At 46.9% G+C, this 19003-nt stretch overlaps 1 protein-coding gene across 1 annotated transcript in view; it reads right to left on the bottom strand.

Annotated features, from left to right (window-relative positions):
- LOC142567963 (frequenin-1-like) overlaps nt 1-19003 on the bottom strand; it is a 579067-nt gene that overhangs the window by 276170 nt on the left and 283894 nt on the right. The window contains exon 2 of the mRNA XM_075678065.1: nt 5900-5924. Within this exon, the coding sequence (XP_075534180.1) occupies nt 5900-5924 (25 nt within the window). The remainder of the gene's footprint in view (nt 1-5899; nt 5925-19003) is intronic.

Here is a 19003-nt window from a genome sequence, read left to right as displayed (position 1 = left end):
TGATCATCGAATGCTATTCTGGTGTATGGTTACATTTAACGAAATTCCTTTTTTTTATTTGGAGAGTCTTTTTTCAGGAAGCGCTTCGCATAGTAATTGCTTGAGAAGAGAAAGAACGCCGGGATAATGATCAAGCCGTGCAGCTACGTCAGCCCTCTCTGGTGACGTACAGCGAAAAAATATGTACCACCTTTCATGCCACAGAATATACGTGGGCTGTTTTTCTTTCCTTTTGGTTTGTAGTCATCGATCGCTTCCGGTGTTTTATTTTTAAACGGCCTGATCACGGTGGCAAAAGAGATTGTTTATTGAAGGTCGCTACCAACTTTTGCGAAAGCATACAATATTTACAGCAATATCGTAGCTCGTCGTCTTTCACGACAATTTTTCTTGTGTTTCCATCGTAAATCCCAATAAATTGGTGCGCGCGAACGCGTCATTCTATATTCCCGTTGGAAAAGGCAAATATAGCATGATTTTAGAGTAGCGTGTTCGCAGTGTTGAATAAGGTAAGAATGTCGTACAAAAGAGAGGAAAAAATTTCAAATCACACCTTATTAAAAAAAATGAGTTTCCGCAGCAATAAAGTGGCGCTGTAGCGAAAGAACATGTGAAATATGATTTGGAAGTTCCGTGTCATAGTATGCAAAACAAAGCATTTTCTACACTGTCGCCATGTGTTCGATATTCCATCGCATGCACGAGAATACTGCATTTTCGTTTATTGTTGCGACTGATAGATCATCTTGTATTTCTCTTTCACAGGCAACTATTGCGATTGCTCGGGACCATCCAATACAAACTCACATCACGGTGGAAGCCCTGAGAACGCATATCAGACATTTTGCACGTGCTCCCTATCACCACCTTGCAACACTACCTTCAGACAGGCACCAAGCATCATTCTCTAAAACTATCGTCAAGTACAACGACAAACTTCCCTCGGGCTTCACCGCTGCATCTAAACCATCGATACCCCCTTGGTGCCTTGTCAGCCCCACAGTCCATCTCAGCGTACCAGGAATCGCGAAAAAGTCTGATTTGTCGTCGCCTGTGCTGAAACAACTGTCTCTGCTTCTTCTGCACGAGAGGTACGCGGACAGTGCATATATTTATACGGATGGTTGGTTCCACAAACATCCAGTGTTCGTCCGGTGCTGTGGTCGTCCCAGCAAGAGGTATTACCATCAGCTTTAGGACTGACCACCCAACGACATCTACATCTGCGGAACTAGCTGCTCTTCGCGCTGCACTTTGTTTCGTCAATCGGGAACCACCTCGACAATGGTCAATTTTCAGTGACTCAAAGGCAGCCCTACAATCTGTGCTATCAGCTCTGCGTCGCTGGCCATTCGAACAGCTTGTGCTCGATATTAGATGCCTACTTCATACATCACATGAGAAAGGACATCACGTGACGTTTCAGTGGCTGTCAAGTCACTGCGGCGTCATAGGAAATGAAGACGCCGATAAAGCCGCACGGACAGCTCTTGAAGACACACAGGAAGAGGCCATACCACTTTCGCGGTACGACGCAGCCAGAAGACTTCAAGTGCTTGCACGGGAGATCACGCTCTCTCTATGGTGCACACCAAGCAGCCAGACCAACCACAGCAATCATCAACACGACCTGCCCTCATTGATGCATCTGTGTATGCCAACTGGACTCCGCCGAAGTGAGGCCACCCTGCTTTATAGCTTATGGCTAGGGGTGGCCTTCACGAAATCCTACTCGTTTCGCATTGGAATGGCCGACAACGCTCTCTGCAATGCCTGTCTTTGCGAGGAGACGCTGGAACACATTCTGTGCGACTGTCCTGAATATAATGTTCCGAGACAGTCCATGGCGTCCGTTCTAGCGCACCTGGACAATAGACCATTGTCAGTTGCAACCATTTTCACATATCGGCGACAGAAGACATCGCAGCTGAAGGCGACGAAGGGACTACTTCGGTTTATGAAGGATACGGGCTTGGACAAGCGGCTGTGACAGTGATGTCGCGTACCGCACAAGAGTGACCGACTGTAACTGACGATGTGTTTGCTGTGTTATGTGCTCTCTCTCTCTCTCTCTCCTCCAATCTTTCATCCCCCCCATCCCGCTCCCATGTGTAGGGTAGCAAACCGGTTAGGCTACACTGGTTAACCTCCCTGCCTTCCTTCTCCACTTTTTCCTTCCTTCCTTCCTTCTTTCATAGGGAATAAAAGCAATGGTTTTGTAAACTACAAAGAATTTCATGCGGCTTCCTTGGGGTCATAAATATATTGCTAAGGTGTTTATTTGATCGGACTAGAAGCAGCGCAGCGGCGACAGTCTAAGCAGAGCACGGACTCCGAGCGGGAGCGCCATTCACTGGCAAAAGCGCTGGAGAGGACAATCCGCTATATCGTTCCAATCCTTCTCTACAATTAGCCCCGGGAACGAAAAGGGAGCCGCCCGGCGAGCTCACGGCTTGTCACTATGAGTGGGTCATAGTAGGTCTTGAGGCGGTCGACGTCGACAATGTCTCGTCCACGACGGCGCATGTGCAAACAACGTTCAGTGGCTCGAACACGTAGTTAACCGGAGATGCGCGTTCGACGATGCGGTAGGGGCCTTCATACTTGGGCAGTAGTTTCGACGAGAGCCCAGGTGCAGTGGAAGGGACCGAGCGCCACACAAGCGCTCGGAGGAGGAACGTGGGCGCACAAGTGGTCTCACCGCGAACGCTCTTCTGGCGCTCTTGTTCATTTGAAGTAAAGCACCTCGTGAGGTCGTGACACTCTTCGGCATGTCTGGCTCTGGCAGAAATAGGCGCACACTAAGATGCATCCGGCTTGTACGGAAGGTCTATGTCGATTGTGTACGACGGGTGCCGGCCGTACAATAAGAAAAAGGGTGAAAACCCAGTGGTGTTCTGAGCGGCGGTATTATAGGCGTAGGTTGCGAAGGGCAGAATTGCATCCCAATTTGTGCGGTCGGAGGCTGCGTACATTGCGAGCATGTCGCCGAGCGTACGGTTAAAGCGTACTGTGAGGCCATTGGTCTGCGGAGAGTAAGCAGTAGTTGTGCGGTACATAACGTGGCACTATTTGAGGATATCTTCGACGACTTCCGACAAGAAGACACGTCCGCGATCGCCAAGTAACGCCTGTGGTGGACCATGACGCAGTATGAATCGATGAATCCGGAAGGAGGCAACATCGCCCGCTGTAGCTGCAGGGAGGGGGGCAGTTTCAGAGTATCACGTGAGGTGGTCAACCGCCACAATGGCCCAGGGGTTTCCAGCCGATGTCAGGGGAAGGAGCCTATACAAATCTATGCCGACGTGCCCGAACGGCCGGGTAGGGCAAGGTAAGGGTTGCAGACCGGCTGGCGAGAGGAGGGGTGGATATTTCTGGTGCTGACAATCGGGGAAAGAGCGAAAGAACTTCTGAACGTACCTGTACATCCCGCGCCAGTAGTCCCACTGTCGAAAGCGCTGATAAGTTATGAAAACTCCCGGGAGTGTACACTGTGGGTCAGAGTGGAATGACGCGAATATTTCAGAATGCAGACTGCAGGGGACTACTAGCAACCACTGGCGGCCATCGGCAGTGTAATTGCGTTGGTGGAGTAGGTCGTCGCGAATGGCGAAATGGTTAGCTTGACGACACAACGAGCGAGTGGTTTGTTGTGCCGTTGGATCAGACAGCAAGTCTAGCGACGAGGCGATCCAGTGGTCCTTGCGCTGTTCGGAAGCAATGTTGCGAAGGTCCATGGAAGAAACGGCAAGCTGGGGTACGGAGCAGCATGGCATTGTCGTCGGGCAAGGGCGAGCGCGAGGGGGTGTCGGCGTCACAGTGATGGCGGCCGCTACGGTAGGGCACGCGAATGTCGTAGTCCTGCAGGCGAAGTGTCCAACGGGCAAGGCGGCCTGAGGGATTCTTCACTGACGACAACCAATAAAGTGCGTGGTGGTCCATGATGACGTTAAATGGGTGGCCATACAAATATGTCCGGAACTTAGTACGAGCCCAGATGATCGCCAAACTTTCTTCTTCCGTCACGGTGTAGTTACTCTCGGCTTTTGTATGCGTGCGACACGCATAAGCCACAACGTATTCAGAAAACCCATGTTTGCGCTGCGCAAGGACTGCGCCGAGGCCAACACTGCTGGCATCAGTGAGCACTTCTGTGGGGGCCGTCGGGTGGTAGTGACGCCAAATTGGAGGTGACGTCAAGAAAGGGCGCAGGACTGCGAATGCCTCGTCGCACACTCACGACCACAAAGTGAGGGGCTCGCTGCTTCCAAGAGCGTCTTCAGGGGCGATATGATGGTGGCGAAGTTTCGGATGAAGCGTCTCAAGTAGGAACGCAGGCCTATAAAACTGCGCAGGTCTTTGACAGATGTAGGTTTCGGGTATTGGGCGACGGCCTGAAGTTCGGCTGGATCGGGGATAATTCCATCATTTAAGACCACTTAACCTAGTATGGTCAGCTGCCACGCTGCATATCGGCATTGCTTTAAATTTACTAGTAGGCCGGCGTTTCTCAAGCAAGTCAAAACACGCCGGAGGCGTTGAAGTTGTGGGGGGGGAACTCCGGGGCGAAAACAACGACTTCGTCCAGGTATCACAAGCTTGTATGTCATTTCAAGTTGCGCAGAACTGTATCTATCATACACTCAAAAGCTGCGGGCGCATCACAAAATCCAAACGGCATGACGGTAAATTCGTACAGGACGTCGGGCTTGACAAAAGCTGTCTTAAGTCGATTGTCGTATGCCATGGGAACCAGCCAATACCCTGAGCGCAGATTGAGAGAAGAAAATAATTCTGCTCCTTGTTGGCTGTCAATGGCGTCGTCAATTCGCGGTAGCGGGTATCAACAACAATATCAACAAAGCAGAATATTTAAGTTTATGTTTTGCACTTGACTGTTAAGTGAAAATAGAGTTATGCTCCAAGAGAAAGTAAAATTCATACAATTTTTTAGCAATCACACCGCAGGAAACAAAAACTCTGCTCAAGGTTTATGTAAGTAGGCAGACCCCTAACTTTGCATTATAAAGTGTTCCCGCTGAATAAGCTATCTGTCTCAATATGTGAATTCCGCATACTTAAGAGAAATATCTGTAATTTTTTCTGTCCATGTAGAAAGAAAAGGTGGTGAATTGAGCGACATTAACAACACTTACCTTTCTTGACATCAGTGAAAAAAAAAAGAAGCTCGCATCAGGTTTTTGCTTTGCATCTTCCTTTTGCGAAGAAAACGGTGGTGCCTATTTCCGCGTTGCTGCTTCCGTCAAGACGAGAAACCAGGAGACCGCCTCCTCGTTTCTTTTCTTGTTGCGGAATGAGCCCACACCATTCTCAGAAAACAAAACAGTCCGCAAATTGGATATGGCACCACTTGCGCAGTATGCCTCCTTTGGAGGGCGTAGACTTTATTTTCTTATGAACAATATCAAGCAAACTAGATACCAAAAATTGCCTGGACAAAGAAACATATTATTTAACTCGTTTCAAAAGCGTCACTTTTTCGTTAGCTGATATTCTTAAGGGTTGTTCCGTTTTTCCGATGGAATGCTACAATTCAATTTCTTCTATTCAGCTAAACAACCATATCATTGATTCTTCTTTTGAAAAATAACAGATAACTGCTTGTGTCTGCTTACACCGAAAGCTTGCTTCAAAGCAGAATGACTATGCATTCAATAATCTTCACACTGACTACTTAAATCTCTCCTTTTGTTCGTAGCTCAGGCATCAAATTGTGAACATGAATCTTGAGCTCATAAATTCGCCATCGGCGTAGTATAAAACTTGCATACAACCACATTAAATAATTGCGGTGTCATTTGCTCCATCTGCTTTCAAAATAGTTAAACCGCTTACGTGAATGCGTAACAAAGAGGATACAGAATGTAGCACTTACCATTTTCGAAGCTGCTTTGCGTCAACTGCGAAAGAAAAGAGAATAGAAAGTTTAGGCGAGAATACGCTGTACGAAAGCCTACTTAAACAGAAGCTGAAAGGACCTAAAAATTGTACCATGCCCTGTGTTGCGGCAGAAATTTGGTTAATAATGAATGTGATACAAATAACGCCTTTCCTGCTCAGTTGTCAACTGGCGATGGGGTAACAAATCGAGAGGACTGAACAATCATATATGATGCCTCTCTCAAATTCCGTGTTTTTCTCTTATCTGACACTATCATTCTTCGCACACTCCATTGGTAATGCTATCATCGGCACTTGTTGAGCCAGCGGCAATCCAACGTGGTCACTCCTCGGGGGTTCAAATAGCACAATTCTTATTGCATAAACAGCGATCAAGTCGCCCAACTACCTACGCCATCATTTATTTTTCTGTTGAAAATTGAAACATTCACTTATACGAGGTGTCCCAGTTAACGTGGAGCAAGATTTAAAAATAAACACCCAGGAGCTTTAGAGAAATCGTACCGACTGCATAGTAGCCATAGTCGTGTGTACTTACCGCCAATATTTTTTTCATCACGAAGTGTTAATTAAATATTGACGTTTAATTAGCGAACTCTTTAATTATTGTTTGAATCACAAATATGACAGTTACTAATTTGTAGGGCACATGAAATAACCTCCGAATCAAGCATTTATTTTGTGCTGAAGCGTCCCTGGTTGTTTTTTTCCCAAGAAAAAACAAAAGCCTGCGAAATACGCGAAATAATAAATAGATGCGCGCTCGCTCGCCGCTGCTCAAGTTCCTCCAAGCAATCTTTGAAAGATATATGGCTGCATTCGTTTATCGCCACATCGTATAAGGCTTCGTCGTGTAGGATGGATCGAGAGGTTTCGCGACCTAACTATCGTGGTACGATGAATTTCAGCATCTGCTGGCGCAAGAATGTTGTGCTCGATCATGAGGCACTTCGCGTATTATAAAACAAAGCTACAAAATAAATTCAACCAATGTTTAAAAAAATTGTGCCAAAAAGTGCACGAAAATAGAAGAAAGGCCGCTTTGGGAAGAACAGTAAAGAGCTACTCAGGAGTTTATTTCAATAAAAAATAAACCAAAAGCACGTAAGGCGTCTCAGCGGTCTTAGCCGCCCACAAATAAACATCCGAAGGTGCAACTGGTTCAGCCATTTACCCTTTCTGTCTCTTGAACTCCGGAAAAGAGGCAAAACAAAGCAGTTTTTCATCTATTTCTACCTTTGTCGCAAGCTTTTTTTATGTAAGGATAGGGCTAAGTTTTACTGAGATATATTCAAAAATGTGCTAGTATCTGTCAAAATACCGCTACCCTTACGCTCTTTGTAACTTGTCCTTTACCTAGTATTGTTTTTTTCATTACCGTAGGGGGAATTTTATTTGATTTCCGTCGTGCTTAGCCAAAAGGACGACCAGTCTCTGTCGGAAGAAAGAATGTCACATCGACGGGACTTAGCATAAGAAGGCCGTGCAAGCGCTACTGCGCTTCTTCAGATCGACCGACCTTTGTGAATGCCTGTAATAGAACGCCCTTCCTGTTAGCTGTTCCTGTTATCTTTTTTTCTCTTTCTCTCTTCGCCCTCGTTCGAACCCCTAATTTCCCCACCCCAGTGTAAGGTAGCAAACCAGAAACTCGCATCTGGTTGATCTTCCTGCAGCCTCGCCTCTCTCTCTCTCTCTCTCTCTTTATATATATATATATATATATATATATATATATATATATACGCGAAATAATAAATAGATGCACGCTTGCTCGCCGCTATATATATATATATATATATATATATATATATATGTAGTGATATCATGAGAAGCCAACAAACACTGGCACCAAGGACAACATAGGGGAAATTACTTGTGCTGAATAAATGAAATAAACAAACGATTAATTAGTGGAAATTAAAGTGGATGAAAAAACAACTTGCCGCAGGTGGGAGCCGAACCCACAACCTTCGCATTTCTTGATTTCATTTATTCAGCACAAGTAATTTCCCCTATGTTGTCCTTGGTGTCAGTGTTTGTTGGCCGTCTCATGATATGACTAATAAAAATCGGGCCCCTCGGTTAACGCCCTTTCTTCTCATTGATATATATATATATATATATATATATATATATATATATATATATATATATATATATTGCTGCGACTGATCAGCGTTGTTTAGGCAATCCAAGCAGCACGTAAGGCCCTAGATGAAAGGCGATGTGCAATTTGTCTAGGACGCTGCTGCCCCTACAAACTTCCGCAGACTTGTAAACCTCACTTCCATTTCAGGTTAGCTTCACCTCATTGATAAAATATTTGCAGTAGAACAGGCTCTACAGGAGAATATTTGGCGAAGTTTGGACGGTAATGACGCACTGGGGAGTTGGGGGGGGGGGGGGGAGCATAGGACATACAGCGAAATGGGGAAAACAGACGGAGAGGTGAACGAAAACCACATTTCCGAGCATTAAGTTGGCTGCGCAAATTGGGTTAGAGTGGCTCTCGGAGAAACAAGGCTAAAAGATGGGCGAAATGAAGATGACAGCCCCTTCGGCACAGAGATCCCACTTGCCGCTGCAGTTGTTCCTTTTTTTTTTTTCTGAAAGCAAAATTGCAGAGCACAACGACGAACAACCAAGTGTTATGCCTGAAGCGTTCAACGTACGCTGAGAACAACATGATAAAAAGGACGACCGCACACGGCCTGCGTCGCAAGGGTCCGAACTGTTATGAAATATTTTTGAAGCAACGCGTGTGATTAGTGAAATCCGTGCGACTCTGAAAAACCACTTGAACATGGGCGACAGAAATGATTATATTTATTTATTTTTCTAACTCCCCTCGGTTGTTTATTTCCGTCTAAGTAACTAATCGCATGTGTAAATACTCGCGCAGGCATCCAAAGGGAAGATACCCTCCTGATGCATTTATGGAATGGTATTTCATTGCGATTCTCAGGGTCCCGATGCCTAGGGTGGGGTGAGAGGGTCTGAAGTAATCTCTCTTTTTTTTCTCCCAGATGTTTCCACATGCGACAGTCGACGCGCTCTTACGATGGCTCGAATTTTCTCTTCACTAGCTTCCTATTCGGACCGAGTACGTCTGATTAAGCACATGCCATTGTTAGCCTTTACAAACTTCGTCGTTTTTCTTTCCTCACATTCCTGTACGTGTGCTTTTACCACCGTCGTTATGCGCCAATTAATTCCTCGCATTGTTTTCTGAGACGTGCCCTCATTAAGTCTCCTAATGGCCGTCAAAGGACGTGTACCTCAGCCACGTAATAATTCAGGCGCTGCTTCCGACACTTATTATTTATTTTCTTCTGATATCTACCTGTCAGAAGTAAAGAGCGAACAATATAATGCAACTGGGAGGCCATTTGCACGAAACAAGGGACTCTAAAAGCAATCCGTATTTAAAACCCCTGGATCTTTGAAAAGTTGGCGATAACTGCCGGCAACACGTACTGGTGTGTGCCAAGAGAAATAGAAGTATTTGCACGGGACCTGAGCCGGTTTCAATAACCGGCTGTGTGTAATTAGGCGGTCAATCCGGGAATTCGGTGTCTCTTTGAAAGCCGTTCGCTTTTTTTTTTACATTCCCTTTGCTTTAATAAACAACGAAGAACCAGAAAACTACAAAAGCAGTTATCGTCATATCAAACCCATATCGTATAAAAGGGGTTCATTAAGGGTTTAAACATGTGCGCAGGCGGACGGCACTCATACAGTCCAGCGTTTCCATCGTGCCAGGCAGAGGCCGGCAAAGTGGATCGCCGAAAATTAGCGCCCTATGTAGTACGGCGCGTTAAACCTGACCAGCAGCAGCGCGACGACTGGTTGGTGACGCAGCGCGAGCACTGAAGTGCGCGGTGAGCGAGCGCTTCTTCGTTCGCCCAAGGCGAAAACTCGGCGCAATGTCTTCCGTGCGCCCGAAGTGTAAGCAAGCATTGCTGGCGGCCAGCCAAAATAGCGCGCGGTGCACTCTGGTCTAGCGACTCCGGCATGAGACAGGGCAAGTGTTTAGCTCTTCGTTCTTTATTTAGCGGATACCTTTAAGTAGCAGCTTGTCGTTTCTGACTCAATAAAGTTCCTCGGACGCGCAGTCACTACGTCAGTTGCGATGTATTTGTTCTTGCTGGGCACAAGGCTTCTGACATAGCTGTCATGTACGTTGTAATAGCTTGTAGCAAATACGTATTATCGCTAGTCACTCGTTTACTGTGTTGACCGTTACGAAACATTCAGCATTAGTACGCTGTTGGGGTAGTCGCCGTCACCCATGCCTCGGCGCTTTGACTCAAGTGTGCGCTCGTTCACTTACTCTTTGTACGTTGCCGGCAGACTGGGCGTAAGTTTGCGTATCAATTGGGATGGATGTGTGCAGATAACGTGCGAGAAACTTACTATGTGCCTAGAAGTGGCGCTGCTCCCTTTGTCACCGTGTAAAACGAGCGGCACTCCCTTTTGCAGGCGTTCAAGTCCTTGGAGGTCAGTGCTACAACGCTGGCGGATGAGTGAATATTTTCTTAACCCCGAGGGAAGCATGCGAAGAGCCGGCAACACAGGCAGTTCTTATGCTACAGCGGTCCGTGAACTTGGACACAGAGATTCATTCCATTCCTTCATATGCTAGTCACATTTTTTGCAGCCAACTACTGCGCACGCCTTCACTCCACCACACCATAATTTGTGGCATGAATGGAGTACGGTGCGTTGGCGAAAAGCCAGTTGCATTTCCGACAGCTGATCGCACAGAAGCAGGTCCCCGCAAGTCTAAACATCGTTTCAAATCAAAGCCAATTTGAACAACTTGTGCAAGCTTATTTGTTGCCATGGAGACAGCATTGCTACAAAAAAAAATATACCGACAAAATGTTGCTTGCGCAAAAACAACTAGTATAGCAATTAATTATATTAGTTATGGATTTGCTGAACGATCCATGACTGGTAACTGTTGCCGACTTATCCAAGGCGCTACTATAGGCTTTGTTTTGCTACTATAGGCTTTATTAGGTGTCGAACAAAGCGTAGCAAAGACGATAAGCACAGCGCTGTCAATCAGCCGAAATATGGATTGGCTAGAAGTGCCCTTTTTCCAAGGCAAGTATCACCGCTCCTTTATTCTTTCTCCCCAATACCACCGAAACAAATACTGTAACAAAAGGCACCAATTGCAGGGAGAATTGTCATGTCCTCACGCACAAGTCACGTTCTCTTATCGCGTACTACTTGGTAGCCCTTCTAAATTACATAGAAGTAGCTAATCTTCGTACGAAATATTCTCCTTAGAGCAAGTGGTAACCAAAACCTCATTTCTTCGCTTTCCCTTCCGTTGCAACTTTACTTATAGGCCAAGTAACCTATTTTAAAGTAAAATAAGTTACAAAAGATTTTCCTGCACTATATGTCGTAACTTTATCACATCAGCTGGATTAGATTGAAAGGCGGATACTACTTGCAAGGCCAATCGCAGAGTGCTGTTAGCTTTTCCTAATTTTCATAATTAACATTATTAATAATCCCTTTAGATCACGTGTTCTAATTACCGAATTGAGGTCCAGTACCAATCGAGCAAAATCCATTCAGCTGAAGTGACGTGCTTAACATCAGTTTCTAAAGATACGACCTGAAGATTTCCCACAAAAATGCATTGACTTAATGCCGCTTTGGTCTTTCGTGGAGGTGAAATATTTAAAAAGAACTACCAAGCTTGGGCGCAGCTTAAAGAGAGCCGAATGATCAAAAAGCTATTTCGTAGTACTCCATGACGGCGTCCCTCATATAGTCCACTGCGGAGCTTGAGGATGTTAAATTCTGAATATACAACTTAAAGGTTCTAGTTAATGAGAAAGTGCCCACACGTATAGATCCTGCTTCTATTGAGACACATCCGGTTACGAATAGCGGACTGATACACGCTGATGACTTGAAATGAAGCCTCGTCTGCGGGGTAATACATCCACCGTGGTGGCGTAATTATTTTGGTGTTGGGCTGCTAAGCACGGCATCGCTCATTCGATTTCCGAACACGCCGGACGCATTTTGATGGGGCGAAATTAAAAAAAAAGTCTTCATGTACTTAAATTTAGGCATCCTTCAAAGATCCCCAGGTGGTCAAAATTAATCTGGAGTCCTCCACTACGATGTGCCTTCTAATCAGATTGTGGTTCTGTCACGTAAAATCTCAGAAGTCGATTCGACACACTGATACAGTAAGTTTATGTTCACGCTATTTCTCTAACGCCTGCCTCAGGCTTAAAATGCGGCCTGCAGTTTTTAACAGTGTTGTAAACTTGTATATCGGCCTTCATATGTGCTTCTTTGACTCCCTGTGGCAGCGACTGTGCTCTATGACCAGCATTATATGTGACTCATGCATGTCATAGCCTGGGCTGCGACACAACCGTAGACACGGCGATGCATGTTGATTATCCCTAACGTTAAGGTAACCGAAAATGAACCACCAGACGGTAACGTCCTGCGCCCATGAAACTCAACGTGCGAGCCTGTTTTATTTCAATGCCTTAGCCCAAGTGGAAGGCAGGCTAAAACTTCGTTTGCAATTTTTAGCTGCCGTAGGTAACATTTTACTTTTCAGTAACTGGAACAATACTAACATTATTTTGTCCCAGATTTCTCTCGCACTTTTCACGTAAAGAAAGAAAGAAAGAAAGAAAGAAAGAAAGAAAAAAAGAAAGAAAGAAAGAAACAAGCAAGCAAGCAAGCAAACAAACAAAGAAACAAACATATTGAGTATGCAGCTCTGTCCGCCAAAACGCACACTTATCAACGCCAGAGCGCGCACTCGTTCTCTGATGTTCACAAATCTTCATTATCTCATTATGGACACGTTCTAGCACTGCTGCGGTGCGTACAAAGTGTTTTAGCGCTGAGAACGTAACCCCACAGACATTTAGGCAAAGCCGATCTTTACTAAAAAACAAGAAAATTAAAGAATGGGCGCATCGGTCGTTGCAAAGACCCACGAAGATTTATTGCAGCACAGCTAGACATTCTTTCGTTCGCAATACGATCCCTTTTACTCTATTTATGGCGATTTGTCTTTGTCTTCGCCTTATTTCTTTACAGTGTTGTTCTCTTTTTTTTCCTGCAGTCCCTTTGTGCCCCGCCTGCTGTTGTCATTGCGCAAAAAGCTCTCCATGCTATTAGACATTCACTCTTCCCTTCCACACTGCCTGTCTTCTTTTTTCTTGCGTATTCTAGCACCAACTGTATAGTCTTACTGTTGCGGAACACACAGCGTAAGCAAGAACTAGGTCGTCCTGCCGCGTGGGCGCAAATAAAGCTTTTGTTGCTCGAGAGGGGATCGATGAAAGTGTATACACTTATCGTCCGCCAGAGTCCGTCGTAAATACGCATATCTCAGACGCTATGAACCTAGGCTCGTTTTATGATTGTGACCTAGAGACTTTTTCTCCTCTCTTTCAGTGTACCTCATTCTTCGAATTGGACGCACAGGCGCGCTCATTCCCTTGCCGCGCTGAACCGATGGTCAATATCGGTTACGACTGTGCTTTTTTTCTTTTTTGAGTGACTAAGTGATCTCATAAATGCAACAGCAGCTAACGTAGTGCCGCTTCAATATTGACGTGAGAACAAATATGACACGTTGCTAAAAAGCAGGTCACGTGCTTGAAACCAGGCAGGACACGTTGCACAGGCCAGGCCACGTGCTTAAAAGGGCCCCTCACCAGGCCCTACAGAAACTTTTGCTTATATGCTGGAAGTTGTTACGTGTCCTCTAGGGAATGTTCTGCCGCAAAAATTTTTCAAATGGGTTCATTAATAGCCGAGATAGAAATATTTCCCTGCCGCAAACCCATGATTTCAGGAGGCGAGCTCTGCTGCATAACCAGACACTATCTCCACTCGCCCCGTCTAGCCTCCGCAAGCGAAATTCCTTCCTTGCGTTTTCCCTTACCAGACCTCGAGGATCGCGGGACGCATCCGTCACGGGATTCTCCTTCATTTTTTTTTTCTCTTCGCTTTTTTTTTTTCTTGCAGCGCTGCGCACGAGGTGTTGTGATTGTCTGGTTGCACGCAGCGCACGACTTAGCGCTCTGTGCGCAAGGAAACATGACTACCGGTATAATTCAGTGCTACACGAATACTGAGGCAGAACACTCGGATCACAGAGCATGATCACACCGCTGGAACACGGTAGAAAATAGCATAGTTTCGGTACCTGCCCAAGTGACTGCACGACCGTGGAAACAAGTAGACGAAGTAAATTAGTACAAGTAGACGAAGTACATCACTCTTGCTTCGGTGCGAAGTAAAACAAAAAAAGACGCAGACATTGCGTTTGTGTGTTTTATTGTTTCTCTAAACTTCAATTCGTCAATTCAAACAACAGATCACACAACTAACAGATGGTGACTTGAATAATTCTCGAAGTCACGTGTCACCACGAGCGACGTCACACTGCGGACCCGAGTACGTAGGCGCAGGGATGCGAGTGCGTCACCGTCCGGCTTGCAGCGCGGCGGCCGTGAGGAGAAGGGAAAACGGCGTTGGGGTTGAAATTTCAGACATTTCCGCGGCGCATAGCGATGTAATTCTTTGCAAACACGATCGTTGGCGCGCATTGTATGCTCTGCGCTTGTGAGCTCAAAATGGCCAGACCTGGTGATGGGCCCTTTAAAATAGACGTTGATCTCGGTACACACATACTTTGGTCTTTGTACTCGACGACTCATTAAAATATGACCGATAGAGATGCAGCTAAAAAAAATAACAGGTAGGAGACGGTAATCACAAAAGCGTCCGCTTCGCCAGCCTAGGCTGGGGGGAAAGACAAAGGGGAGTACAAAGGTGAGACAGAAGATGCGGTGAATGTGTACACGTGCACAGGCAGCATCAGGCCGAGACGGCGACAGAAGCAAACGGGAAATACGAGTCGCGTTGCGCTGTGATGCAATGCTGAGAACAACAGTCGGTATACGTGGCGCCACTACTTTTAATGACAGGAAAGCAGGCTAATGAATATCTTCACTCTTCGTCACTTCATTTGATGGTGTAATGTGTTGCTGACGTTGCTTTTCAAGCACACAGCGGTGGTGGTGGTGGTGGTGGTGATGTTGAAGCAGGCGGGGTTAGCCTTGCATACATAGCCGGCAATTGTTCCGCCTGATCCTCCTTCAAGTTGAGATCAGGGATGTGTCACCAGGTGTCGATGAGCCCCGTGTCTCGCAGGAAGGCTATCAGCAGGCGTTGCGCTCTCTTCCTGAATGCCGCGGGCCCTCCGGGGAAAACAACGTCTTCAAAGGTCCTGTGCGTGAGACCGCTTTTTTGCAGGTTGTCGACCAACGCTTTTCTTTCTGTGTCAAACTGTGGGCATAGCCAAATGAAATGTTCGATGTCACCAATGTCACCACAGAAAACACAGAGTGGGGAAGCGCGAAGCCCAGTCTTGAATAACCAAGCTGGGGTGTATGCGGAGTCGGTCCTGATGCGGTATAAAAGCGTCGCTTGTTCGCGTGTAAATCCATGAGTCACACAGGATTCGTGTGGATTCTTGTGCATCTGTCGAAAGTGAAGGCGGATTGCATCCTTAGGGTTTTGAAAAGCTTTTGGAGCTTTCACTTTTGGGACACATGTCAGCGCTAGGCGTGCAAGGGCGTCAGCTTCCTCGTTTCCATCAATTCCTACGTGTGATGGAATCGCTCAGATGCTCTGGCGCATTCATTAAAGGAATACGGACGCAAAAATTTTCGCTCTTCTTTTTTTTTTTTCCAATGGTAGCTCACGACCCAGTAATCACGGCACGAAACCTCATTTGCTTTAAAGCACGACTGTAATTTAGTCTTGTTTGTAGCGACCAGTCTAAGTTTCGGTTTCAGAAAGCAACGAGAGGGGACACTAAGTTTGTAAACATAGCTGGACCCGTCATCGTACAAAACTGTGACGTCCGCGCTGGCGCGCACGAGAGTGGTCTCGCCTGCGCGCCAGCTTCGTGTTGCTAGTTCGTCCGCTACACGTTCGCTTGCCTTGCTATGTCCTCGCCATCATCTTAGTCGTCGTCGTCCTCGTTTTTGTCGTCCAGCGGCGAGGATTTCCTGAAGGTGGGGGTCGCCGCCGTATTAAACGGGGCCAACCACTTTTGATTCAATCCACAACAAGGTGGCGACTAGGAATTCGTAGCCAGCGACAGCTATCAAAATGCGTATGCACTGCTGAAGGTAGTACTAACCTGTTGTCAAGGACGCCTTGGCTATGAAGCATATTCCGGAGCAAACAATACACAGTTTATCACCTTTTGCTACTTCTACCAACATGTCATTATTTCACGTTATTGGTGGTTTATGTCTAAAGCGGCAACGGGGACATTAAAGCTGAAACCAAGGCTGGCCCTGGGCTGTGCCTCGGCGAGCAGCAACCCACGTACCAGTCCAGGTTCCGGCTATGATACCCCTCTGACCCTTGGGTGCCCCGGCGATCCTGCGCTGCTGCTTTATTGTCCAGTGTATTGTCGCGACGATGAAAGCACCGCTCCACAAAACAAGCGCCCCGTGGCTTGTCCAACACCAGTCAAAATGTTTGTTATGTAAGACACACACACACACATTCATATATATATATATATATATATATCACAAGTTCATGTGTGTGTGTTCCAAACAATACGCAGTTTATTCCACATCTCGTTTTGACAGTAACATGACAAGTCAATTTCTAATGTGGTACTGAGATATTTCGATGACAGAACTCTAACATCAGCTACAACTGGTGTCTCGAAAGCTCTTTAGCGATTCTGAGTAGATCAACTCATCGAATATCGACGCAGCAAACTGCAGTTTACGTTTTGTAGCCAACAGAATACCAGTTTTTCAACAAGGGCCATTAAAGCTTCAAACTGACTGACTCCAAGTTTTGCCCGTGCACGGCAGAGTCTGTAATGCATGTTGTGAAAGCGATGGCTTGCTCAACGGTATAAGCCTAATGTTCACTTCATCAATCTTAAAATTTGCTGAATTATTGCAAAGAGCCCCTTTTTCCCATGTGTCCAAAATTGTTGCCGAAAATTCCACGAACAAATGACAACCATTCCACTCTTTCCACTCATTCCACTCCACTTTCCACTCATTCCAAGATGGAATGGCAGCGAAGGCTGACGACAGTCAAAGCTCTCAAACGAAAAGCAAATGGCTTTCGCTGCCATTCCCACTTTACAGAGTGGAATGGTTGCCCGGGCTCGCGATTGTCGTTTAAGTTCAGCATCGTGGGAACGTTCTTCGTAGGTGGTCGTTTCGCGCCGGTGCCGTTTACATTCTCGTTGCTGTTTCCTCCGGCGCTCTTCGTACGCATGTTGTTCTTCAGGCGTACCAACTATACGTGTTCGCTCAGTTGATAACGCAGCTTTTTTTAGCGGCGATACCTTTCCTGTTTATATACTGCGGTAACCTTGACGTCACGTTATTGTTCACGGCGAGCGTTCTAATCTGTTTCACATTTTGACGTCTGCGCCACCGCACCGCACCCGTATGGGTTTGTTAGAAACCGGTAGGTCCGTTTCTGTTTCCGGACGCCGAAGAAACTACGGAATGGTAGTCATATACAGCTTTCGCTGTAAAAGGGAAGAATCCGAGCACGGAACATCACTGGTCAGGCATGCTGCGTGCAATTCCACGTCGCATGCTGTCAGAACTTGTTGAGCGTCTGTCGAGTGCGGCTGTTCGTGCGAATGGTCGTGCGATGGATGGCGCACAAAATCGCAGCATGTGTCTCGCATCGCGGAGAAAATTATGCATCTCTGTAGTGAACCCTGAATGTGTTGGGCACAAGTGAACGCGACAACAGTATACACGCAGCACTGTGCTGTGCGCATGGTCAGTGCAGCACAGTCAAGAAGATAGCACAGGAAATCTTCCGGACGGGCACGACAAACACTGCCGCTCAATTGCGCAGTTGAAGCGAGACGGAAGAGCGTCCCACGACGAGCAACAACTGAGAAGGAGAGCACGCGCATTAAGCACGGTAGTCAGCACAAACTCGTGACGTAGCGTTTCCTCGATTGTTTGCAGACTGTAGGATTCGTCGGACGATCTCGCCGCTGCCACCATTTGTTAGAGTTGGCGGACGATCTACGAGCTGTAGGCCGATCTCACTGCTGCCATTCAGATGTAAGATTTGGCAGTCGTAGCTGTAGGAAGGAGCTTGACTCTTCGTCGGGACTTAGGAGAGCAGGATTTATTTACATGTTATTTACAGTTGAACATGAGATACATCGACAGTCTAGCGTCACTCCCAAATGGAGCCCGCAAGACGAGCATACAGCAAACGAGCATACAGCTCACGAGTACATTTCTAGCATGACAACGAGCACACTCTAGCAGCCGCCAATCGCTGCTTATATGCACTCCGCTCGACGTGATAGTTCGACGTCATTGTAGATGACCCGCCCTTTTGGAGGAGGATGAGGGCTCACACACACGCACACAAACACACACATAGGTGCAATGGTCCGGAGCCGATGTCAGAGGGGCTTCGTAGAACTCTGAGCCCTCCCGGGTGGCGTGCCCGGGTAGCACATTGTCTGGTGTCTCGAAAGGCGCATGGGGAGGTTCCGCCAATTACCTCCCCTCGAGAACTCTCCTGAGCTGACCCTTCGCCACGTGGCTGCCGGTTATCCGCAGTTCTCTGAAGTGCGCCACCGTCCCGGTTGGATCGGAACACGTGCAGCGGGCTGAAATAGCTGCAGGCCGATCCTAACAAGACACAGTCTGTGGATGTCAATGTCGCAAGGTGTTGCGCTTCGCGATTCGCTGCTCGAACGTACTTTGAAAATTTATCTTAATTATGTTCTAAACTATATTCGCCGTTGATATACTCAGTGGCGTATCTAGGTTGTCTGGCACCCGGGGCCCTCAGCTCTTCTGTCACCATCCCCCCCCCCCCCCCCGGGTGTAGTCGAGGAAGGCGGGGATATCGACAATTTTCCGTGTCTTCAGACGTATATGACATGACCCCCCCCCCTTCTGGCCCCGTGCACCCGGGGCCCATGGCGCCCCGGCCACTCCCCCCCCCCCCCATTGCTACGCCACTG

Source organism: Dermacentor variabilis, unplaced genomic scaffold, assembly GCF_050947875.1.
Source record: "Dermacentor variabilis isolate Ectoservices unplaced genomic scaffold, ASM5094787v1 scaffold_15, whole genome shotgun sequence".
Classification (NCBI taxonomy): domain Eukaryota; kingdom Metazoa; phylum Arthropoda; class Arachnida; order Ixodida; family Ixodidae; genus Dermacentor; species Dermacentor variabilis.
The sequence above is the reverse complement of the archived record's forward strand: the minus strand, read 5'-3'. Positions and strand labels throughout refer to the sequence as shown.